The sequence below is a fragment of the Podarcis bocagei genome, assembly GCF_964188305.1.
Source record: "Podarcis bocagei genome assembly, chromosome: W".
In the NCBI taxonomy this organism is placed as follows: Eukaryota; Metazoa; Chordata; class Lepidosauria; order Squamata; family Lacertidae; genus Podarcis; species Podarcis bocagei.
The window spans coordinates 2,998,690-3,023,814 of NC_138131.1; the positions used below are offsets into that span (position 1 = coordinate 2,998,690).

General features: G+C 45.5%; 2 protein-coding genes across 7 annotated transcripts in view; both read right to left on the reverse strand.

The window, feature by feature from the left end:
- Positions 1 to 25,125, reverse strand: part of LOC308577831 (far upstream element-binding protein 3-like) — a 400,928-nt gene that overhangs the window by 161,936 nt on the left and 213,867 nt on the right. For all 6 annotated transcript variants that reach the window (XM_081178227.1, XM_081178225.1, XM_081178228.1 and 3 more), the window contains 3 exons: positions 15,190 to 15,352; positions 9,439 to 9,537; positions 7,386 to 7,490 (listed from right to left, as the gene is read on the reverse strand). In XM_081178227.1, coding sequence (XP_081034353.1) covers positions 7,386 to 7,490; positions 9,439 to 9,537; positions 15,190 to 15,352 — 367 coding nt within the window. The remainder of the gene's footprint in view (positions 1 to 7,385; positions 7,491 to 9,438; positions 9,538 to 15,189; positions 15,353 to 25,125) is intronic.
- LOC308577842 (putative CENPB DNA-binding domain-containing protein 1) overlaps positions 1 to 25,125 on the reverse strand; it is a 495,861-nt gene that overhangs the window by 84,041 nt on the left and 386,695 nt on the right. The gene's annotated exons all lie outside the window — the stretch shown is intronic.

Below are 25,125 nucleotides of genomic sequence, written 5' to 3' on the forward strand. Positions count from 1 at the left end.
AGTTACCTTCTCCTTTTCTAATATTTTCTCATCATTAAGAATGGATTCTTTAATTCTCCATCTTCTTGATATTTCCCTCCCTCCCATCATTTCCAACGTAATTGGATTATGGCCGGATGTTTTTGAGTGGATTTTGGCTTTCTTACATTTTGATAATTCCTTGGATACCTATATTGCGTCTATTCTCCCTGCCAAGTTTTTTTCCTTCTGAGTGGTGTATGAATTGCTTTTCATTTGGGCGTTTAATCTTCCATATGTCCTGCAGATCAAGATTTTCTACTAGTTGCAAAAAATAATGGTAGTCATCCTTCTTTATTCTCCCGTCTCATGTGTTGTTCTATCCATCTCCAAAGAAGTGACTCCATTTAGGTCCCCCATTAGTATGATGTTTTCATCACTATATTCTAATAATTTATCCTCCATTTTTTTATAGAATTCAGCTTTTTTGTCATTTGGCGCATATATTCCCACTATAATTATTTTTTGTTTTTGTTTTTTAACCCTTATTGCCATCATTCTTCCTTCTTCATCTTTAAATACATACTCCGGGTTTAGCTTTGGATTTACATAAATGATTAACCCTCTTTTTTAAATCACATCTGAGGAAACAAATTCATCACCCAGCTTTTTATTAATTAGCACCTTTCTGTATTTTCTAGTTACATGTGCCTCTTGCAGACATATTATATCCCATTTACTTTTTAAGAGATGTTCAACCTTGTTTCTTTTTATCTTTCTATTTGACCCATTAATATTTCACAAAAATTTAAGGTCCATAAGTTGTCAGTTATCAATTCCTTTATTTTGATCAATTGTTGTGTGTTATTGTGTAGTGTTCGATTTAAAAACCCCTTCTTACACCTCCTTTTCAGCTAACATCTTGACTTTTCCTCTCCTTCAGTATCACCAATTAAATTAAGTGTGCAAGGCAGACAAGAAAAGAAGCTTTACAAATGAAATCTCATTACTAGACAAAGCGTTATTACAAAATAAGACAAAAGTAATTTCTAAACTATATGAAACATTGTTGGACTGAGAGGTTAAGGACGAACAAGTAAAAGAGGTAATGATTAGATGGGCTATGGATATAGGTAAAACTACTGAATTATCATGGGAAAAATTATGAAAAAGAAAGTTGGAAATTTACGGCTTGCGAAGTGATAAAGGAAAATCTGATAAAGCTGTTTTATAGATGGTATTTAACACCAACCAAAATATGCAAAATGTATAAAACAAAATCAAATCTGTGTTGGAGCTGTAATCAAGTAGAGGGGACACTCATACATATGTGGGGGACATGTGATAAAATCAAAGACTTCTGGGATATGGTGTATGAGGAGCTAAAGAAAATGTTCCAACAAAACTTTCTTAAGAAAACAGAAGCTTTTTTATTGGGGATACTCAATACAGATATAGCCGGGGGGGGGGATCCTTTATGTCACAGGGACCACGAGAACATTAATTGCCAAAAATTGGGGGGGGGGGAAATAACACTGACAAAAAAAAGAACGGCAAGATAAATAATTTGATAACATAAAATTGGCCAGATTTAAAGGGAAGTCTTCTTTCTGCACATAACTGTTAGTCTCTTTCTGCACAAAACTGCTCCATTTTGGGGGAAGCCTTGCTCCTCTTTTCTCTTGCTTTCTGAGAAGTCTTGCTCGTAGGTTTTTCCCTGCCTTTGCACACACTGTACGAACCTGCTCTTCACGCCTAGCTGACCACATCCACAGAACTTGATTATTACATTGTCTCATGCTATGATCAATCATTAGTAACAGACATCCCAAGCTCATGGAAAACAAACTGTACCTGTTCTCCATGCCTAGCTGATTGTTATATTGTTTGTGCCATATTAATCTCTAGTTATAATTCAATTAGGAGGCTTCATGCCTGTCTAGTTCTAGCTCCGATTCTCAGCCTTTAATGTATCAGTGATAAATGATCACATGTAATCCCCACCTCTCACATGTAATTCCCGCCTTAGTACTTATGTTAACCAATCACAAGTTTCTGTGTGTATGTATCAACCAATCAGCCACAGGCCCACCTGTGGCAATGCTTGTAATATTCAATAAAAGAGGCTCTCAGGGGTCCGCCCAGACAGACGCCTCATGTTACACCTGCCTCTCTCGTCTCCCGTGATTTTTCATTTCTACACAGATTGACAAAAGCTATTAGGGATCAGCACAAAGATATCAAAAAGACTGGGAAAAATAAAGAGAATACTTTAAAAAGCAGTGCCCTCAAATTAATACTTGGACTTGTTTCGATTAACTTCTGCAAAATAAATTAAAGCATGTAAATCAAAAAAAAACAAAGAAAAAGAGGTAATAATGAATTAAGAAGGAAACAGTTTACCAAAAACAAAAAGGGAACCGTGTTGAGGATGAAGGAAGTCAATTGGAAGAAAAGAAGAAATGAAATATAGTATCTATATTGCTGTCCATTTGTTTGTATACATTTCTGTAAGTAACTATGTTTTATTTGTATCTCTTTGTTTTTGGTTCATTTTATTTTTGTTTACGTATTTTATGGTGGGTGTAGGTGTGTCGCAAAATAAACTAAAAAAAATTCAATAGTATTGTTTCAAGCTTTCTCTGCTGGGCTCGAATTCACCTACGACTTTAGTGCACGGTCCTCTCCACAATTCTCCATTATAAATCCAATAAAAGGTAGTAAAGAATGGGTTTCAGTTGCTTTTAATCCAACTTTCCCATCGGCAGACATACTGTATATCTAATAGAGTCACATAAAATTAATAACATTCTCACTTGCAAGTTGTTTCCATGGTGATAATTACCCAGAAGACGGGGATGGAATTCCTTTTTACTCCTTCGCCTAGCGCCGAATTCAGCCTAATTAGATCCATTAATTAATCTTCTTTATGTTTCTGTCGTCTTAAATGTAGTTTTCGGAAGATCTCTGCTGCAAGTAGGAGTTTGAAGCTTCACTCCCATGGAGTTGCGATACTGCCATATCTGCAGGCTCAATCACCGGTTGGTGGGACGTTTATTGACAGCGTTTGGATCGTTCATTGACAGTTAGCATAAGAGAAGACACATTGTTTCTACTGTCTCCAGCAGTGAAAGTAACTGAAAATTGAAATTAGTTTTGGGTCGTTTGAACTGTGCCTATAAGAGGATATTATTTATCAATACAAATAGAAACTGTTTCCCTCTAGTGGAAGTTCTTGAAACTGGCGGCTATGTAAGATCTGGGCTGTGAAATTTCCAGCTGTAAGATAAAAACCGTGAGACTGTGAGACTGACCTTGAATCTATAGAGTGTTATGGCAGATGGGAAAGACGGAATGTCGCCAGAAGAGGCCTTAGCGGTTGTATTAGTGAAAATAAATGACTCGCTGGAACAGCTTCACAAGAAAATGGATGTGATAAATATGAAAGTGGATGCTGTAAATATTAAAACTGACTTAATGGCAGAAAGTTTAAATAACCTGGGACAAAAGGTGAATACCAATACAGAAACCACCCAGAAATTGATACAGGAATCTACCCTGATACGGCAAACTGTGGATGAAGTTAAGGAGGAAACCCTTGCTGCTGAAGTTAAAGTAATTCAACTGGAGAGAGAGAGAGTCCCATCCATACAAGGACAACTTGATGAATACAAGCTGACACTTGTTATGACTGAACTTAAAGAGAAACAGATGAAATTGAGGATCAGAGCCCTACCTGAGGAAAAGAAAAGCTTGATAGAGTTTCAGGAGGAGATAGGACTAACATTGGTTGAGAAAGAGAGGTATTTGGGGGTTAGTATGACCGCCAGAAATGTGAATCTATTCAAGGGCAACTGTGAAGGACGTTGGCTTGAAGAGAAGGGGGATTTGGAAATAGGGTTAAATTGGAAGTTGTTATTGTTGGGCCGAGTTGCTGTGGTGGGGACGAGGGTTGCTGTGATGTCGGGGATGTTGCTTTTGTTTCAAACATTGCAAGCTTTGGATGGGAGGGATTGTCTCAGGAGGTGGCAGAGGGACGTCTCTAGATTTGGTTGGCAGGGCAGGAAGCCTCGAGTAAAACTTAAGATATTGACGGATGCTAAAGAAGGAGATAGACTTGCCCTGCCAGACCCCTAAATTTTGTTGTGAATCATCTGCTTTTTGCTGGCTGAGAGAATCGGCAGAATCCGAGACCAGGGAGAAGAGCTGGTGGAAGAAGACTGGAAGTTTAAAGACTATTTATAGAAATATTGCAAAATTAATGAATGTTAGAACAAAGTTGGAATGAAGTTGTATGGCTTTAGCAAAAATGTTATAAGGAATTAAGTATAAATAGATTAATAGAGCATTAAAGGGAACAAAATAAGGTTAGAATGTGTTATAGGATAGAAAACAGAGGAAGATGGAAAGGAATTGCTGAAATAATTAATTAATGTGGAATACAAAAAGGGAGGTGTGAGGAAGTCGTGGAAATAAGCAAACGAAAGATATGACATTGAAATTGTTTAATGTGCTTTAAATGGTCTTTGCTTTGTTTTATTTGTCTTATGTGTTAGTGTTTTGTAGTGTTTTTGTATTGTGTTGTGTTGTTGTTTGTTTGTTTTTTCTTTTTTGTTTGTAGTGGAAACTCAATAAATATAATTTTTAAAAAAACAAACAAACAGAAATCATCACATTCCTAGCCACTCTTTTCACTCATATAGGCAATACCGGCCGCATCCCAAGGGACTGGGGCACAGCCATAGTCGTTCCATTCTATAAAAAAGGCAACAGAGGGGATACATCACCTTATTAAGTGTAATTAGCAAACTCTATACAAAGCACCTGCTGGAAAAATTCACAGAGTGGCTAGAGGATAAAGACATTCTGGCAGCAGAACAAGTGGGATTTAGACCCGGCAGGTCCACGCTAGATCACTGCCTAACGTTACAACACCTTATAGAAAAATATAACTCAGGAGGGCAAGCCTCACTATATGCAGCCTTTGTTGATCTAAAAGCAGCCTTTGACTCAGTTCCCAGAACCAGACTCTGGGACAAGCTTTGGCCCACTACCATTGATAGAAGGCTACTATATTTAATTCAGGTAGTACATTCAAATACGGCCCTTAGAGTCAGGTGCAGCCAGCTAGGGCATTTAACAGATCCCATCAAAACATTTAAGGGTGTCAGGCAAGGATGCCTTTTGGCCCCTTTATTATTTAATTTTTATTTAAATAACTTGGTAACCACTCTCCATAACCTTGACTTCCACCCTCCGAAGTTAGCAAACCGGCATATCACGGCTCTGCTTTATTCAGACGATGCGATAATACTATCCAGAACCCCCTTAGGGCTTAGGAGAGCACTAAGAAAATTAGCTGCCTATTGTGAGATGGAATGCCTCAAAATAAATTATCAGAAGACCAAAATTCTTGCTTTTGGGAAAAAACCAAAGCTCAGAAACTGGAAATGTCAAGCCCAAAATTTAGAACAAATTTAAAACTATAAATATTTAGGAATGGTGGTCCAGGCATCAGGATCCAACAAAATTCATATTAACTCAAATGAGTGTGCCGGAGAAAGATCTTCAAATGCTATCCTTAAATTTTTTAGAACTCAAGGGGGTTTTTATGTCCCCACGGCACTAAAATTATATAAAGCCAAAACATTGGCACAGCTCCTTTACGGATCCTTTCTGGGCCCACCTCCCTCCTCGTTCATTCCCCTTGAAAGAGTGGAATCCAAACTCCTCAGAGCTAGTCTGGCTGGCAGACAGCAGTCTTAAACACTCTTCAGAAACTGGGCCCTGCTCCCCAAACCCTCATAACTATGGGCCTGGGCCAAGCTAGATCCGTGGTTAGGCAAAGAATCATGGACACAGAGAGACAACAGGACTGTATAAGGGTCCCCAATTATAAAATCATAGAAAACTGGAGATATGTAGCCACTCCAGCAACATATCTATTTTTCCTTGCATCCAGAAATGCAAGAATGGCTTTCACACTTTTTAGAAGCTCGGCCTTGCCCTCATCAGTTCTGGAAGGCTCCTATAGAAGCGTCTCGTACTCACAGAGACTTTGCGCCTGCCCATTAGGGGAAATAAGGAAGCCCCAAACATATATATTTTTAGATGTCCTTTTTATGCTGAGATTCGTAGAGACACCATTGATCCTTTGCTGAAGAGGCTTGCCAATCTTTCAGACAAGTCTAACCTTAATTGTCTCCACTTAGGTAGGGAAAGATCACAAGATGACCTGGCTGGTAGTCAGATTCTGCGCCCAGATTTGTAGGCACATATCATCCTCTAGAATTAAATAGCTTACTAGGAAAAAGCTGAAGTCACCCTTTAGGGCACCTCAGGGTCAATTTTTATGGTAGCCCAAATCTCAGTTGTACAGGTGTATGTACGTATATATCTCAATTTTAACTCATGAGCTATTGCTGCAATCTGCTCTAATTGTATATTTTATCTTTATGAATGCTGTTTTTACTGTGTTGTGTGAGCTGGTCTTTGACCATAATAAATTATCTATTAGCAGGCTTTCACTCAGTCCTGCACGGTAAATAGCTATCAAGGAATCATGATCCCACGCTAGCTCCTTTGACAGCAAACTGAACTATGTACTGTACTCCATTACTGAGTTAGACCCCTGCTTCAGCTTAATTAGCTCTGATGTATTTGCAGGTTTCTGCTGCGGGTCCTGGGACATGGAATAGAGATGAGCCATAAAACTGTTCAACCGCAACAAAAAGGGTATTGATTAATTAGTAAGGTAATCACCCAGCATCTGGCGGCTCCTTCCAGAAGATTAATAACTAAAAACACACACTCCTGGTCTGACAAAAAGTCATCTTGCCTCACCTTCAAAAAGATTTCAATGTTCGCTTTCAACCCAAGCAACTCAGAGGTCTGTCCATTGAACTTCAATGGGGGAATCGGGGTGTGTGTGTGTGATCATTGACCGTCTCTGGGTTTCTCCCACCATCCTGGCCATTTCTGCATGTTGAGAGTTGACGGCCATTGTTAATTGTTCTACGTGTCCTCTCAGCGTTAAATTTTGTTGTAAAAGGCATTGAAATTGCTACTTTCAGTTATCAGTCTTGGCAGGCTGCACCCTGGCAGCTCCTGCCCTGTTTGTCATGATTTATGACTTAACTGGCAATTAAAGAGGACTTGGGACAATCTGTCAGGGTACTGTCAGCGGCTCCAGGCTGGTTGCCCAGGAAAGCATCATTTTAAATAAATGAGTAATTACTTTAGCCTCCTAAAGCTGTGCAAATATGCACAATATGCATGTATGCATGTATAAATCAATAAATCAATAAATAAAATAATATAAAACCATCTCTCAACTTCACTTTTTTCCCTAGGGAGAAGATTCCTGTATTGCAGGGAATTGGACTAGATGTCCCTTTGGGTCTATAACATATAAGATAAATCCACACCTCTATGCTGCCTCCGCCCATTCTGGAAGTGAATTCGTTGCGTATGCCCCTGAAGTCTGCCTGGTCTTTCTCTCGAATGATCTCCAGTACCATCTCTCTTGCTTGCTGTTCAAATGCAGAAGGAGGAAAACAGGTTGATGACTAGTTTTGTTAGATCCCCACAAAAAAAAAAAAATTATCCTTGCCTCTTCAGGGAGCATAATACTACTTGCACCTCCTGCGGTCTCCAGCAACAGGTATTAGAAGCATACTGCCTCTGACAGCAGAAGTAGAACATAGCTGCTGGAGTTAGGCAGGCCCAAGGTTCTCCAACAAGCTTCATGGCTGGGGTGGGGAGTGTTTTGAACCTGGGGCTCCCCTCACCTAAGAATATATGAAGAGCTGTGCTGGATTAGGCCAATGGCCCATCTAGTCCAGCATCCTCGCAGTAGCCAACCACATGCTTGTGGATGCCTGCAAGGAGAACCCAAGCATAAGAGCATTCTCCTCTCCTGCTGTTGCCAGCAACTGGTAACTCCTTGCCCAACACTTTTATCCAGCACACCTCACTGGGTCTCTTTCGACTGTATTGCAATTTCATGAAGAGCCAACCACCTGTCTCCTTGATCCTTGCCCATCCTGGCTAACAAAGGCAAGCCAGGAAGGGCTGGGCGATGGGCTCTGCGGGGTGGTGAATGCTTCCCTCTGTGAGGGAACATTCCCAGATCTGCTGAAAGAGGCGGTCATTAAACCGCTTCTTAAAAAACCATCTTTAGACCCGGCCAGTATGGCCAACTATCGCCCAGTCTCAAATCTGCCATTCTTGGGCAAGGTGATTGAGCGGGTGGTTGCTGAACAACTCCAGGCACGCCTGGAAGAAGCGGACCATTTGGATCCCTTCCAATCGGGATTCAGGCCTCATCACGGGACTGAAACTGCCTTGGTCGCACTGGTTGATGATCTCCGGCGGACTAGGGACAAAGGTGAGAGCTGCTTTCTAGTTCTGCTGGATCTCTCAGCGGCCTTTGATACAATCGACCATAACATCCTTCTGGACCGTCTAGAGGGGCTGGGAACTGGGGGCACTGTTATACAGTGGTTCTGTTCCTTCCTCCTGGGCTGTGTCCAGAAAGTGGTGTTGAGGGATGAGTGTTCAGACCCCTGGGCTCTCACTTGTGGGGTGCCTCAGGGTTCTGTCCTCTCCCCCATGCTTTTTAATATCTATATGAAGTTGCTGGGAGAGATCATCAGGGGGTTTGGGCTGGGTGTTCATCAGTATGCAGATGATACCCAGCTCTACCTCTCTTTTAAATTAGAACCGGTGAGGGCGGTGAAGGTCCTGTGTGAGTGTCTGGAGGCGGTTGGAGGATGGATGGCGGCTAACAGATTGAGGTTGAATCCTGACAAGACAGAAGTACTGTTCTTGGGGGACAGGGAGTGGGTGGGTGTGGGGGACTCCTTGGTCCTGAATGGGGCAACTGTGCCCTTGAAGGAGCAGGTGTGCAGCCTGGGAGTCATTTTGGATTCACAGCTGTCCATGGAGGCACAGGTGAATTCTGTGTCCAGGGCAGCTGTCTACCAGCTCCATCTGGCACACAGGCTGAGACCCTCCCTGCCCGCAGACTGTCTCGCCAGAGTGGTGCATGCTCTGCTTATCTCCCGCTTGGACTACTGCAACACGCTCTACTACTGCAACACGCTGAGTGTTGAGAAATAAAATTTAATTGCTGCCAATTAACTTGCCCGCTTCTAATTTACAGCTTCAGATAACGGCTGGCAGGGCTTTTCTGGCAGCCTGACAACACCCCTCCTCACCAGCAGCGCAAGGATTTGCACTGGTTTCCTTTCCTTTCCTTGACCAAACTCTATTTGAGTGGGTTACCAATGTAAAGGTGTGTGGCAGATGCAAATAGGAAAAAGGACTGCTTGGCCCATATGCTTGAGGTCCTCCACCCTGCCACCATCATTGTGTACATGTGAGAGAGAGACAGACCGACAGCAGTCCAACTGTGCCATTATTGCAAATCCTCCTAATGTTCTATCAGCATAATGGCAAATCCTCTTTGATACATACCTGTACTTTAAAAACGTCTCCAGTAATCCGGAGAGGTTTATCTACTCCAGTTGGCAAAGGACCGTCTTGGATCATAATCATTTTCACGCCTGTTCGTTCCTGCAAAAGTGCCAATGGCAGTGCAATGGGGAGAGAAAAGAGAAAATGCCACAAAAAATAAATGGAAATGCCAAGACAGACAGAAAGGCTATGAAAATGGTGGGGAGTGGGGGCGGAAAAAAGCAGGGATAAGCAATAAGAACTCCCCTGGAGCTTTGGACTTTCATGTAGCTACCGTAAGCTTGGCCAGCTTTTCCTGATAACTCCATAAGCAGAAGGCAAGTGACAGTAAAACGAAAAGGGGGGTGGGGTGGGGAGAGAGGAAGAAACAGGCAAGGAATTTTTGCTCTACCTTTTGCTCTACCACCATCTCCCACTTTCACTTTGCATTTAAATGCTTGTGCTCATGGTGCATTCATATAATTGTGTATCAATCACATATTGTTTTTGACTAAAAGCCGTTACAAAACCTGCAAATCCAATAACACCTATTAAGAAAGATCCAGAAATAAACAACCATTTACAATAAATCAAATTAATCAATCCCCTGCACAATCTACAGAATTGCCTTTTATGGGACTAGCACAAATACTTTTAGCGGCTTTTGCAAATAAGGCTGTTTTATATGTAACAAGTGGGTCACAGTCAGATAACAGCCAACATATTTTCACTTCAGGGGTCTGTCCCTGTAGCAGTGCCAACATCTGTTCCAAAAATCTCTTTCTGGGATTTTGATAGAGCTGACAATGGGGTATGTAATGGGGAAGGTCTTCTACTTCACCTACCCCACAAATACAGAATCTTAAATGTCTTGGAGCTTTCCTATATCTTCCATCTAAGACTGATGTGGGCATTGTTTGAAAGCGGAGAGATGTAAAAGCAGTTATCAGGGAGGCAAAGGTAAGTGTCTGCAAATATTGGGCTCTGGTGCGGTTAGATTTCAGCAAATGGTACCAATGGGAGAATTTTGAGATATAAATTAAAGATAAATCTTGCTCATTATCCTGCTTATAGATCCAATTCCTGAGCAGTCTTTTAACTCATGGGAATACAAAAATGTCTTGTCAAGTTTTTTTGAGACTAGCAAATCTTGTGCTAGCTTGGCCCAACCACCCTTCTGCCATTGGTCTTCCAGGCAGTGTCTAGGCAAACGGTCCTCTGACATATCCGGGACCTTTTTATACTACGAAAGAGCAGCCATCTCTGCCCTAGCTTTTACAGACACCACGCCTGTCTCTGTCCTGAGGAAAGCAGCCAGGGTACCTGGAGGTACTGCCAGCACACATTCTGGCACACTTCCAGGTCTTTCAGGTTGTTGTGATTTATCCCCCAAATTTCAACACCATACTGCATTTGAGCTACTAGTTTCCCTAAATAGACTTTTAGGGCTGGAATTACCAGCCTGCCACCTTTACAATAAAAAAAAGTCAGTATAGCATAGGCTGACTCCTGTACTGTTGCTATTATGTTTTGTAGCTGAGGTTTTCATGATTTTTTTTCATCAAAGGAGGGAACCTGATCTACTTTGTTGCCACCTAGATTTCAATTAAACTTAGGGGTGCGTTTGCCAAAGATAGTCACCTTTGATTTTGTGTAATTTATTCTGAGTTTCTCTGATGGGCAAAACTTGTTTAGTTTTTTCAGGCTTCTCCTCATCCCTATTCTATTCAAAGATAGTAATACAATATTATCTACATATATCAGAATTGCTGTTTTTTGATTCCCAATTGAAGGAGGAAATTGATCAGGGTGGTTTAACTTTGTTACAATATTATTAATATAGAGGTTAAATAAGAGTGGTGCTAGCAGAAAACCTTGTCTGACTCCTTTATTAGTACTGATTTCCTTCGTCAACCTTCCATCTGTACTGATCCTTAGCCTTATGGTTGTATTAGTATGTAACTCCGGTATTAGGAGTACAGTCAAACCTTGGTTCTTGAATGGCTCCATTTTTAAACATTTCGGTTCCTGAAATCCAAAAATCCAGAAGTAAATGCTCCAGTTTTCTAACATTTCTTGGAACTCGAATGTCCAACGTGGCTTCCACCCGAGTGCAAGAAGCTCTTGAAACCGATCAGTTGTCAAAAGTTTCCAAGTCAAATGGTCTGCCGGAATGGATTACATTCAACAACTGAGGTTTGACTGTAACAAACATTTGTAGATGTTAGTCCTTGCAAGTTTACCCCACAGAAGATTCCTATTAATTGTATCAAATGCTGATATGTCAATAAATGTAGCAAAAAGCCGTTTGGAAGGAAAACTAGTGTATTTATAGATTAGATGATGCAATACAAAAAATTGATTGTACTGTGGCCCTTCCTAAACCCAGCTTGTTCCTGATGCAATATATTGTTTTCTTCCACCCAACTTGTCAATTTGTGAAGAAGGTAGTGGCTATATATCTTAGAGCTGATATCCAATAAGCTAATAGGCCGATAGTTCTGGGGGCTATGTTTATCACCTTTCTTGTTGATTGGAATGATTACACTCTGCTTCCAGCCCTCAGGGAAAGTGCTAGTACAGTTTATATACAAAAATAATTTTGCTAGGAGAAGAGACCACCAATCAGAGTTCTTCAAAACCTCTGATGGGATCATGTCCTCTCCAGGAGCTTTATCATTCACTAAAGCACCTATAAGATCGCTTACTACTTGTTCTGAGACTGGGGGCCATTCTGGTAACAACATTAACCAGTCCTGAGTAGTAGTTGATCCATTAGGACAGCTGTCACAATCACTTTCAAAGATATTGCTGAAGTAAATACACCAGGTATTAGCAGAGATGCAAGCATCTAACATAGGATTAAAACCTGTGTCTGAGATCAAATTTCAGAAATGTCTATCATTTCTATCCAAGGGGGCCATTCCCAACTCTTTCCACTGAATAATCATGAATGACCTCCTCTCCCCTTAGTAGTCCCTTATAATTTGAATGATAAAAAGCCAGAGTTTCCAAATTACCGTATTTTTCGCTATATAGGACACACTTTGTCCCCTCCAAAAATGAAGGGGAAATGTGTGTGCGTCCTATGGAGTGAATGCAAGCTTTTGCTGAAGCCTGAAGAGCAAGAGGGGTCGGTCCACACCGATCCCTCTCGCTCTCCAGGCTTCAGGCAGCTCTCCGCAAGCCTTTGGAGCCCGGTGGGAGTTCCCGCCGGGCTCCAAAGGCTTCCGGGTAGCAGCTTGCAGCCTCTTTGGGGGTGGGGGGGGGGAATTTTTTTTTTCCTTTATCCCTCCCCCCCTAAAAACTAGGTGCGCCCTATGGTCCTGTGCACCCTATGGAGCAAAAAATACGGTAGCTGTTGTCTGTGTCTGTCTTGCCCTCCTAGTTAGTTGAGCCAAATTCTTTTTTGCTTGCCTGCACTCATTAGTATACCCACCCATGTTTGCCAAAAGCCTTACTAGATGAGTGACCTGGTTTAGATAAAAGTGGTCTTAAATCTACAAAAAATAGACATGATGCCTTCAACGGGATCTAAATGTCCATTAACCGTGTTCTGGTGAACATGCTAGCAATGGGAGCTGTTCAAATGGGCCTGAACTGAATGTTCAACTGAGGTAGACCACTTTAAATGTTTGCCCATAGATACTGTTCCCTCTGCCAAATAATTTGATGGAATGGGCAACTGAGGGACTGAAAGGGAAATGGACAGGAAGATAGGTAGGTGATCAGTTTCTGGTCAATCTAAAATATAACTGAGCCCTAACGGCAATACCTTTGAAAGACAGAAAATGTAGTCAATAACGCTTCTTGTTCTGCTATTGAGGAAAGTAAAGTAACCATTTTATTTGTCCCATGGACTACCATGCAAGCATGTCAGCTGCAAGCAGGACATTAGTTCAACTAGCTTTTTACCTTCTTTGTTGATCATTTTATCCATGGAGTAGTGCTCAGGTAAGTGCTCCTTGTCATTTGGGCTCAAGCCTACCCATGCATTAAAGTCACCACACACAATTAGGACTGCCTTAGGATACATTGTCTTGCAATATATTAGGGCCACTTCTAATTCATCCCAGAAGAGTCTTCAGCTCCCAAATTTATCAGGTGGACAGAATACACTCAAGCAAGTATTCATAGAATTAGAAGGGACCCCCCAACAGTCATCCAGTTCAACACCCTATAATGCAGGAATTAGATAAAATTGGTGGGTGGGGCAGGGACAACTTTGCCAACACAAACACATCCTGCAATCAAGTGCACACCTCTATTGGCTATGATAATCACTTTGGTGAGGCGGGCACCTATGGGTTCCAGGGAAGGTTGCTGGGGGGGGGGAGCTTTGCCACCCACAAGCATATCCAATTCAAAGTGCTGTCACTAACCTATAAAGCTTTACTTATAAAAAATATTTATAGACACTGCTGTCATTATATATGCAGTTTAGAGAAATAAAACATAATGTTATAGAATAAAAACTATATTAGAAAATTAAAAAGACATCAAGTAACCAATGCAGAAGGATGCATTCTTAATTGACTGCATAAGGCTTGGCAAAATAGAAAGGTTTGCAGCAGGCAGTTAAAAGTTGGTACAGACGGTGCCAATCTCTGTTGGGTTGGAAAAGCATTCCATAAGACTGAGCCAATTACACTCAGGACTTTAATACTTCAAGGATCACCTCTCCCCATATGAACTGACCCAGAATCGTCATCTGAGGCTTTTCTTCATGTGCCCCCTTCACAGGAGGTCTAGACAGTGGTAGTATGAGAATGGTGCCTTTTCAGTGGTGGCTCCCTGCTTGTAGAAATGATCTCCCCAAAGAGATTTGCCTAGCACCATCATTATATACCTTTAGGTGCCAGGCAAAAACATTTCTTCTTCTGTCAGGACTTGACTTCTAAATTATCTGTGGACTAGGTAGAATGTTTTAATCCTGCCCTTTTAAAAATAGGATTGTCTTAGATTTTTGTTTTGTTTTATGCTGTCTTTAAAGGGTTTGCTTACTTATGTGGCTTTGAGTTACTTTTGTAAAGAAAAAAATACTGTGTTTAATAAAATATATATTGATGACCCCTCTGAAGAGAGAGACCCAAAGGCAGTTCTGGAGCAATTCCATGGAAATGCAGACCAGCCACTGGCAACAGACTCACTTCATGAAGGAAGGGCTCTAAAGCTTTACAAGAAAGGCAGTGTTTGCTTGCACCCAATCCCATACTCGGGGCACTTCATGGTCTGGTGCAGCGTGGAAACTTTTGCCTTCTGTTCTAAGAGTTCAAGTTTTCTGAGGCTTTGTTGGCCAAAACCAGCAAAGCAACCCAAAAGCTCCCCAAATGAGATATGTACATTCCTCCTAAACAAGGAGAGCAGGGGAGGACGACTCTAGAAAATGATAAGTGCCAAAGGGGGTCCATCTAGTCCAGCATACTGTCTCACAGTGGCCAACCAGGTGCCCCAGCAGGAAGCCTGAAAGAAGAAACCAAGTGCAACAGCAACTCTCTTGCCCTGTGGTTTCCAGCAACTGGTATTCAGAAGCCTGCTGCCTCCAACCATGGAGGCAGAATATAAGAAGAGCCTTGCTGGATCAGGCCAAGGGCCCATCTAGTCCCGCCTCCTGTACTCACAGTGGTCAAGTAGATGTTCAATATGGGAAGCCCATAAGCACAACATGACTGCAACAGCAACATTCTCCCCACTTGCAATTGCCAGGACCACTGTAACTAGTAAACACTGACTCCTCCTCCATGCACCTGTCTGAAGCCACATCACACCCACCTGTAGCTGCTTGATTGTTTCTCCACCTTTGCCAATGACGAGGCCCACTTTGGATGCTGGGATAAGGATCTCTTGGATCGTGCTGTTGCCATCCATGTCACTGTGGAAGCCAGGACCATTCCGACAGCGGTCCACGATCTGCCCCAGTAGCCGCTTTGCTTGTCTTTGGAAGAGGTGGAAAGGGAGAGAACAAAAGGGGGGGGAATAATAATAACCACCTCAAGGCAAACAGCTATTACACTGTACACACTCCCATCTTGCTGGGTATAACCGTTTGGGGGGGCAGGGTGGAATACCATGAGAATGCAGGAAGTTTGAGGGGTGGGATAAGCATGAAAAGAGAAAGTATAGAAAATAGAATAGTTTTAGATCAGAAACCCCCCTATCAGACATACCCCGTTTTGACTTAGGAGTTGGGAAGAGGGGGAAAGGAGGTCACAAAGTCCAACTAACTTCTCAAAACACTTCATTTTCACTGCAGTGGCTTCTCCTACCTGGCACAAACCATTAACTTGCCTGCTTGTAGCTCAAGTGGTAGAATCTACCTTGCATGCAGAAAGTGCCAGGTTCAATCCTGGCATCTCCAGGAACGTCTGAGAGACATGTCCTACCTGAAAGCTTAAAAAGCCATTGCCATTCAGTGTAGAGTAGACAATACTGAGCTAGATAGAGGAATGGTCTGACTCAGTATGAGGCAGTTTCCTGTGTTCAACCCCTAGTGCTTACACTCCTTGTGGGACAGGTTAGCCACCTGTGAACTATTAACTACAGTTGCAATCAAAATTATTGAACCCCATTGCAAATCAGGTTTATTATCAAAATTTACAGACTTTCAGCTGTTTGCAATGAGTAAATCAAACAATCAAACAAAAACAATTGAAATAGCTCAACACAACAGATGCTTCAAGTGGTTCCCCCAAATTCAGCTGAAATTGCAACTTTTGACAATAAACTTGATTTGCAATGGGGGTTCAATAATTCCAATTGCAAACTGTACTTTGTATTAATGCGACCTTAAGTAATAAAGGTATGGCTTCCAATATATACAAAATTCTACTTAGTAAAGTTTCAGGCTCTTCCCAGGGGCTATGATCAGTGTGGGAGAGTGATCTGTGCCTTCGGATAGAGGAACAAGTATAGGAAGCAATATGGTCTAACCCTCACTTAAAACTATCTCTAAGAATACAGGAAGCCACATTGAAGACACTATTAAGATGGCATTGGACTCTACTCTGTCTATCCAGAGTTGGCAAAAGGTTATTCCAATTTATGTTGGCGGGGCTGTGGACACACTGGAACATTGCTCCACATGTGGTGGAACTGTTGCATAGTTCAATTCTGGATCCAAACTTTTGATACCATTTCCATCATCACCTGACAGATACTTCCCCCAGACCCAGCTCTGGCACTCCTTTCCTGTCATGATTTTGCTCCATATTGCACTCCATGTATAATTAGAGTAAAAACAAACACATTGAAGGGTTCCCAAAAAGTAGGCCAGAGGCAATCAGCTTCATTCAGCAACGTTTACTGAAGGTAAATGAGCATAACAGTTCAAATCTATAAACTCAGGATTGGCATAGTCTCTTAGCAAAAATACAGTTGCATTAAAAAAAGCTTAAACTTACTGTCAGGGAACTGACATCGGAGCCAGAGGCGGAGGGAAGGCTCCCAAGTGATGCTGGAGAGGGACCCAGCAGGGAGAGAGGCAGCTCATCAGCTGGGGAAGGTAATCAGCGCAACACCAGGGACAAAGGGGGGCAGATGGGGGAATCGGCGAGAGGGCTCCAGGACTCCTCGCCGGACACCAGCGGGGAGAGCACGGGTCCTCCGCTAACCACACCCTCCCTGCACAGAAGACTTCTGCGCAGGGAGAGTAGGAGGAGACTTGGCGTCAAACAGCTTTTATGCTGGAAAAGGTTTAAGAAACGCCCACTGACGGATTCTGCTAACGACTGAGGCAGCCACGAAGTGAAGGGCTGTCCAGACAGAAAAGGTTTAACAAGGCAACATAGCCAGGAGTGGCGGCCACTTACGCACGAGCAACCCCTATATTCATTACACTTACAATAAGACTAAAACTTAGCACTTAAGCATACTATGTACAGAACAACACACCATAAGGAAAAAGAGACAGAATGACCTTGACAAAAAGAGATAACACAACCAGTCTGAACCAGTTCAGCTTCTCTGAAGGAATAACCCAAACATCAGGAACCTTCTGCTTGTTTCTAGGCATAATAGAAAGCTCACTTGTCAGCTAGAATCTTCCGGCTTGTATCACACAGAGAAGCCTCCCAAACCATCTTGAAACAACTAAAATAGGAAAGATCTTAAAACTTTAAACCAATACTTTCTATGCCAAAAAATGCAAACCTGACATATCCTTGGAGTGTGGGACCAACCCATTTATCATGCATAAATCTCTTGTGCTTATGCTTCTTGCCGCAGCCAGATTGACACTGGCTGCCCATTGGAAGTCCAAATCATCTTCGTCCCAGGAAGAGTGGCTTCCTGTTTCTGACGTTGCTTGTACGCAGCGACAGGCAGGCAGCATCATGAGCCAAACCGGAGAAGCCGGCGCTACGGAGGGAGCAGCTGGAGTGCAAAATCTGGTGGAGAGGAACCGAGATTTGGAACAGCATGTGGCTCTTCTGACGGCGCGGTTGGAAGAAAGGCGGGCTCACGATGCACAGGTCAGACCCACCCCCATAGCAAGGAAAGTACCGGGACTAGTACACAAGTTTGGGGGGAAGCCCCAGGACTACAACGTGTTCTGAACGGAAATAGAGTACGCTTTGGAACTGCAGCATAAGGATTTTGCGGACGATGGGGAGAGGGTGGCCTATATTGTCGGACATCTGCAGGATGGGGCCAGGGAATGGATCAGGCCCCTAATGGCAACGCAGAATGCCGCCTTGAAAGACCTGAGGAAATTCTTCCAGGCGATGGATGCGATGTATTCCAGTGATGTACAGCAAAGTGTGACTCGGTGGGAACTGATGGGCTGTAAACAGGGGAACCAGTCAGTTAGAGACTACTGGTCACGCTTTGCAATGTTAGTCCACCGGCTCGGGTGGGAATTGGACTCTGAACCCATTCAGATGTTGTTCGAGGAGGGGTTGTCCCCAACGGTGAAGGACGAGCTTTCCCGCGCGCCCCGCCCGCAGTCGATGGATCAGCTGACCAAGGCTGCGCTTGCGATTGGCGTAAGACAGGAAGCGCGGGCTCAGGAGAAGCGCGAAGGGAGAGGGGAACGTTACCATGACTACCACATTCCTGAGATACCAAGGCAGCCTTCCCCGCCGGCGGAGCCAATGGAAATAGATGGCGCGTGCGCGCGGGAGGTCTCAAACTCCAGTGAAGGTCGCAAGAGGGAGGGAAAGGATTGGAAAACCACCAAGAAGTGTTTCCTCTGCTAGCGGCCAGGACATTTTGCCAGGGTCTGCCCTCAAAGAAAGGCCTGGCAAGGGATGATGGGAGCTGCAAGAGGTGAGGAGGTGGAAAAGGGGCAGGAGCAGGGAAATGCCAATGCTTGGCTGCCACTCAGCAGGCACAGCAGCCAGGCCAGCAACCAATAGAAGTGCCCCAACCAGACCCCCCCCCCCAGGGCGGCTATAGCCATAGAGGTGGAGCGGCTGACAGAGTGGTGCAGAGCTAACAATTTGCTCATAAATACAAGGAAGACAAAGCAGCTTGTGGTGGACTTCAGGAGACAGAAGAGCAACGTCCAGCCACTTTTGATTGATGGGGTCTGTGTGGAGAGGGTAACAACGTTCAGATTTTTGGGCACTGAATTACAAGAGGATCTGTCCTGGAGTGTCAACACAAGGGGGCTTGTGAAGAAGGTGCAGCAGAGACTGTACTTTTTGAGAATACTAAGGAAAAACCATCTTCCACAGAAACTGCTGCTTGCCTTCTATCACTGTGCCATTGAGAGCGTGCTCACTTATGGCTTATGTGTGTGGTACGGAAGCTGTACTACCCAGGACAGGATGGGGTTGTGCAAGGTTGTTAAGGCAGCAGAGAGCATTGTTGGCTGCCCACTCTCCACCTTAGAGCAGATTTATGCCACAAGGTGCCATAGGAAGGCACTGGACATAGTAAAAGATCCATCGCATCCTGGTCACTGTCTCTTCGAGCTCTTGCCATCGGGACGGAGATACAGGACGATGAAGACAAGAACGAGCCGTCTTAAGAACAGCTTCTTCTCCAGAGCGATCTCGGCCCTGAATAGGAAGCCCGGACTTTGAAAGTCATCTAATCTCCCTTGCTGTATTATACTGTATTGTTTAATTAGTGTTTTTATGGAGCAGTCAAGTAATTTCGTTGTCCCCGAAGGGGACAATGACAATAAAGATATTATTATTATTATTATTATTATTATTATTATTATTATTATTATTATTATTATTATTATTAGAACTCCCGAATGGGCACCCAGTCAAGGTAAAAGGGCTGTTGGATTCAGGCAGTTCCTGCAATTTCTTCAGCAAGGACTTCGCACTAGAGCACCAGCTCCACCTGCTGCCCCTGGATTTTCCCTTGCAAGTGACCACCATTGATGGCAGGGAGCTTCTGGGAGGGGAAGTGACGCACCAGACCCCACCAATGAGAATGAGGGTTTCCGGGCACACGGAGACTATCGCCTTTCACGTAGCCTCACTGGCAGAACCCCCAATAATATTAGGGATGAGCTGGCTAGCACAACATGATCCAGTGGTGGCATGGCATCAGAGAACGGTCACCTTTGGGTCAGCTTACTGCTTGGAACACTGTCTGGGGGGGGGAACCCCAAGAATGACCGTGGCCAGGGTGGCTGGGATAGCTGTGGAGCCGAGAGGGGAGGTGCCACCACAATATGCTGACCTGCAGGAGGTCTTCAGCGAGAAGGAGGCGGATAGACTACCCCCCCATAGGCCCTTTGACTGCCAAATCAACTTGCTCCCAGGGGCGCAGCTGCCGGTGGGTAAACTGTATGCCATTGGTAGGTTTCTGGATGAAACATCGGCTCTGGATCCATTCCAGTCCGGCTTCCGCGCTGGTCATGGGACCGAGACGGCTCTGGTCGCCCTAACAGATGATCTTCGTAGACAGCTGGACCGAGGCGGGTTGGGGCTGCTGATTCTTCTAGATCTGTCAGCAGCTTTCGACATGGTCGATCACGAACTTCTGGACCACCGCCTCGCCGACGTGGGGATCCAGGGCGCAGTCCTTCAATGGCTGCGCTCGTTTCTCTCTGGTCGGGGACAGAGGGTGGCGCTTGGGGGGGAACTGTCATCCCGCCACTCCTTGGTGTGTGGAGTGCCTCAGGGTGCGATTCTCTCCCCGATGCTTTTTAACATCTTTATGCGCCCCCTCGCCCAGCTTGTCCGGAGTTTTGGGCTGGGCTGCCATCAGTATGCTGATGACACCCAACTCTATCTGTTGATGGATGGCCATCCTGACTCGGCCCCAGACACACTGATCAGATGCTTGGAAGCTGTGGCTGGATGGTTACGTGGGAGCCGGTTGAAGTTAAATCCTTCGAAGACAGAGGTCCTCTGGCTGGGACGGGACGATATGGGATTGAGGGGGCAACTCCCATCTCTTGCGGGGGTGCAATTAGTGCCAGCACCGTCCGTTAAGAGTTTGGGTGTAATCTTCGATACCTCCCTCTCCATGGAGGCGCAGATTGCAGCTATAACAAAGGCGGCATTTTTTCATCTCCGCCAAGCTAAGCAGTTGGCTCCTTACCTCTCTCGCCCTGACCTAGCCACTGTGATCCATGCGACGGTCACCTCCAGACTGGATTATTGTAACTCGCTCTACGTGGGGCTGCCCTTGAGACTGACCCAGAAACTCCAGCGGGTGCAGAATGCCGCAGCGAGACTCCTTACGGGGTCTTCGCTGCGGGATCACATTCATCCGGTGCTATACCAGCTGCACTGGCTCCCGGTGGAGTACAGGATCAGGTTCAAGGTGCTGGTTTTAACCTTTAAAGCCCTATACGGCCTAGGACCCTCGTACCTACGGGACCGCCTCTCCTGGTATGCCCCACAGAGGAACTTACGGTCCTCAAATAAAAACATCTTGAAGGTCCCAGGCCTCAGAGAGGTTAGGCTGGCCTCAACTAGAGCCAGGGCTTTTTCGGCTGCGGCTCCAACCTGGTGGAACGCTCTGTCCCAAGAGACCAGGGCCCTGCAGGACTTGACATCTTTCCGCAGGGCCTGCAAGACAGAGCTGTTCCACCAGGCCTTTGGCCAGGGCACAGCCTGACTCCCTCCTTTGGCAATCTTTACAATACTTTAGTTTATGGTTGCCATCAATTTTGATTTTAATTAATTCTTATGATGTTTTTATAATGTGGGACTATTTTAGTGTTGTTAGCCGCCCTGAGCCCGGCTTCGGCTGGGGAGGGCGGGATATAAATAAAATTTATTATTATTATTATTATTATTATTATTATTATGTCGGACAGGGAGTTGAAGGAGTTGCGGGAATTTATTGACAAGAACCTGAAAAGAGGTTTCATAAGAGAATCAAAGGTGGTGGGGGGCAGTCCGGTGTTCTTTGTGGACAAAAAAGACACTAATCAACCCAGGCTCGTTGTGGACTACAGGGCCGTCAATTTGGTGTCGGAACCCGTGACCTTCCCAATGCCCAGGATTGACGACATTTTAACATGGGTGAGGCAGGGGAAAATTTTTACCAAGCTAGACCTCAGGGGAGCATACAACTTGATTAGGATGAGGGAGGGGGACGAATGGAAGACCACAATGTTCACACCCCTGGGGGCCTTTGAGTACCTAGTTATGCCTTTTGGATTACAGTCGGGCTCCGCCTGTTTTCAAGCTTTCATGCACCACGTGTTGGGGTCCCTGCTGTACAAGAACTGCGTAGCCTTCTTGGACGACGTCTTAATCTGTTCGGACAATCAGGAGCAACATGTCAGAGACGTCGGGGAAGTGCTAAAGAGACTGCAGAAGCACCAGTTGTGGGTCAAGCTGGAAAAATGTCAGTTTCACGCCAGAGAAGTCGAGTTTCTGGGGTACAAGTTGTCAGACAAAGGCCTAGCGATGGACCCAAGCAAGGTGCAGGCAGTGCTGGAATGGAAGGCCCCCAAAACCCGGAAGGACGTGCAGAGGTTCCTAGGGTTCAGCAACTTCTACAGGAAGTTCATCAAGAACTTCGCCCACTTGACAGCACCCATCACAGATTGTCTCAGTAGCAAAAGGAAGTTCATCTGGACAGAGGGGGCCCAGCAATCCTTTGAAAGACTGAAGAAGGCGTTCGCTTCGGAAGAGCAGCTCCTGCACGTTGATCTGGAGAAACCCATGAGGATAGAGACCGACGCGTCCGACAGAGCCGTTGGGGTGGTTCTTTTGCAGCCAGGGAGGAGCAAGCAGGAATGGAAACCGTGTGCCTTTTTCTCGAGAAAGCTGAGCAAGTCGGAGCAAAACTATACTGTGTATGACCGCGAACTGCTTGCGATCTATGCGGCGTTTCGTCGATGGCGACATCTGCTAATAGGGGCACAGCACAAGATCCAGGTTTGTACAGATCACAAGAACTTGGAATACTGGAGGACCGCACGAGTACTCAACCAGAGACAGATTCGATGGGCACAGGAGTTCTCCAAGTTTTCCTTCGAAATCCGATACGTGTCAGGAGAGGAAAACATAAGAGCAGATGCTCTCTCCCGGAAGCCGGAGTACATGGAAAGAGAGGGACCGCCGGAGATATGACATATGATCCCTGAGGACCGATGGGTGGGGGGGGGGACCTTGGTGGGGAAACGAGAACTGGCCGGGCTTACTAGAAAAGACGTGTTCGCACAAACTAAAATCCGGGAACTCACGAGACGGAAGAGAAAACCAAGGGGGTTTTGAGGAAAAGGAAGGGGTGCTGTACTATAAGGGGGCGCTGTATGTACCGGGGGAGACCCTACGGGGGAAGGTACTCAAACAACTCCACGACAACCCCACAGCTGGGCACTTTGGACAGGACAAAACCATGATGCTCGTCACCAGGCAGTTCTGGTGGCCAAGGGTGAGGGAGGATGTACGGGAATATGTACGGGAGTGCGACCACTGCCAAAGGGCAAAGGGGGAGCGGGCTGCCCCCGCAAGATTACTGGAACCCTTACCCACGCTGGGAAAACCCTGGGAGGTGGTGTCCATTGATTTTATGACCGATTTGCCCAAGTCCCGGGGGAAGACAGCGGTCATGGTAGTAGTCGATCTACTGACAAAGATGTGCCATTTCATAGCTTGCTCACATGCAGTGACCGCTGAGGAGACAGCCAAGTTGTTTGTGGATCACATATTCAGGATGCATGGGGCTCCCTCGAGGGTAATTTCGGATCGCGGGAAACAATTTACTTCCCGGTTCTGGAGGAAGCTCATGAGCTTGCTGCAGGTAGAGGTGAGCTTCTCGACGGCGAGACATCCGGAAACCAACGGGCAAGCAGAAAGAGCGAACAGTATACTCCAGCAATACCTACGCTGCTACGTCAGCGAGAGGCATAACGATTGGGTATAGAAACTAGCGCTGGCTGAATTTGCGTACAATAACGCTGAACATGTGTCCACGGGAATGAGCCCGTTCATGGCAATTATGGGTGTCACCCTAGGGCCTTCCCGGGGAGTGGGGAGGAAGGGTGGAGCGTACCTGTGGCAGAGCAGTTTGTGGAAGAAATGGAGGCCCTGCACCAGCAACTTAAGATGAACTTGGAACGGGCCAAGGAAATTTACAAGAGGCAGGCAGACAACCACCGTAGGGAAGGGGAGACCATACGGGTGGGAGACCGGGTGTGGTTGTCAACCCAAGGGTTACCCTTTAAGGGGGGGGGTGCAAGAAGTTGCAGCCAAGGCGGCTGGGACCGTTTGAGGTAACACAGCAGGTGAACCCCATGGCATTCAAGCTCAAGTTGCCTGACAGCATGAAGATACACCCGGTGTTCCATAGGTCCCTTCTCTCACCGTACAGGGAGGGACGGGAATTCCCGGGGCGAGAGGGAAAAGTCACCACACACCCGCAGATAGAAGAGAGGGAACACCACAACCTGGCCACGGAAATACTCGATTCAAGGTGGTGAGGACGCCAGGTGGAGTACTTGGTAGCTTGGGAGGGAGAACTCGGGTCAGAAAACACGTGGGTTCCCGCGGAGGCAATCAATGACGGGTATCTTGTGGAGGAATTCCACCGCCTGTTCCCGGACAAACCCAAACCACTAGCGAGATTCTGGGAGGAGCAATTTGGAACCACAGATGATGAAGAGGAGTTTGTGGGTTTCTCTGCCTCCGAAGAGGAGGGAGGAGAGGCTTCGGAGGAAGAAGAATCAGACTGGGAGGCCCACCCCACGGGAAGGGATCAGAGCAGGTGGGAAGCGGGTTCTGAATCCTCAGAGGATGGCGACAGCTCCTTCCGGGGGTTCCCCGCATCGTCGGCCGAAGAAAGGGACGAAGTTGGATCAAAAGGTCGGGCCGGGGGTGGAGGGGGTCCTGGGGGGGAGGTGGATGTCAGGGAACTGACATCGGAGCCAGAGGCGGAGGGAAGGCTCCCAAGTGATGCTGGAGAGGGACCCAGCAGGGAGAGAGGCAGCTCATCAGCTGGGGAAGGTAATCAGCGCAACACCAGGGACAAAGGGGGGCAGATGGGGGAATCGGCGAGAGGGCTCCAGGACTCCTCGCCGGACACCAGCGGGGAGAGCACGGGTCCTCCGCTAACCACACCCTCCCTGCACAGAAGACTTCTGCGCAGGGAGAGTAGGAGGAGACTTGGCGTCAAACAGCTTTTATGCTGGAAAAGGTTTAAGAAACGCCCACTGACGGATTCTGCTAACGACTGAGGCAGCCACGAAGTGAAGGGCTGTCCAGACAGAAAAGGTTTAACAAGGCAACATAGCCAGGAGTGGCGGCCACTTACGCACGAGCAACCCCTATATTCATTACA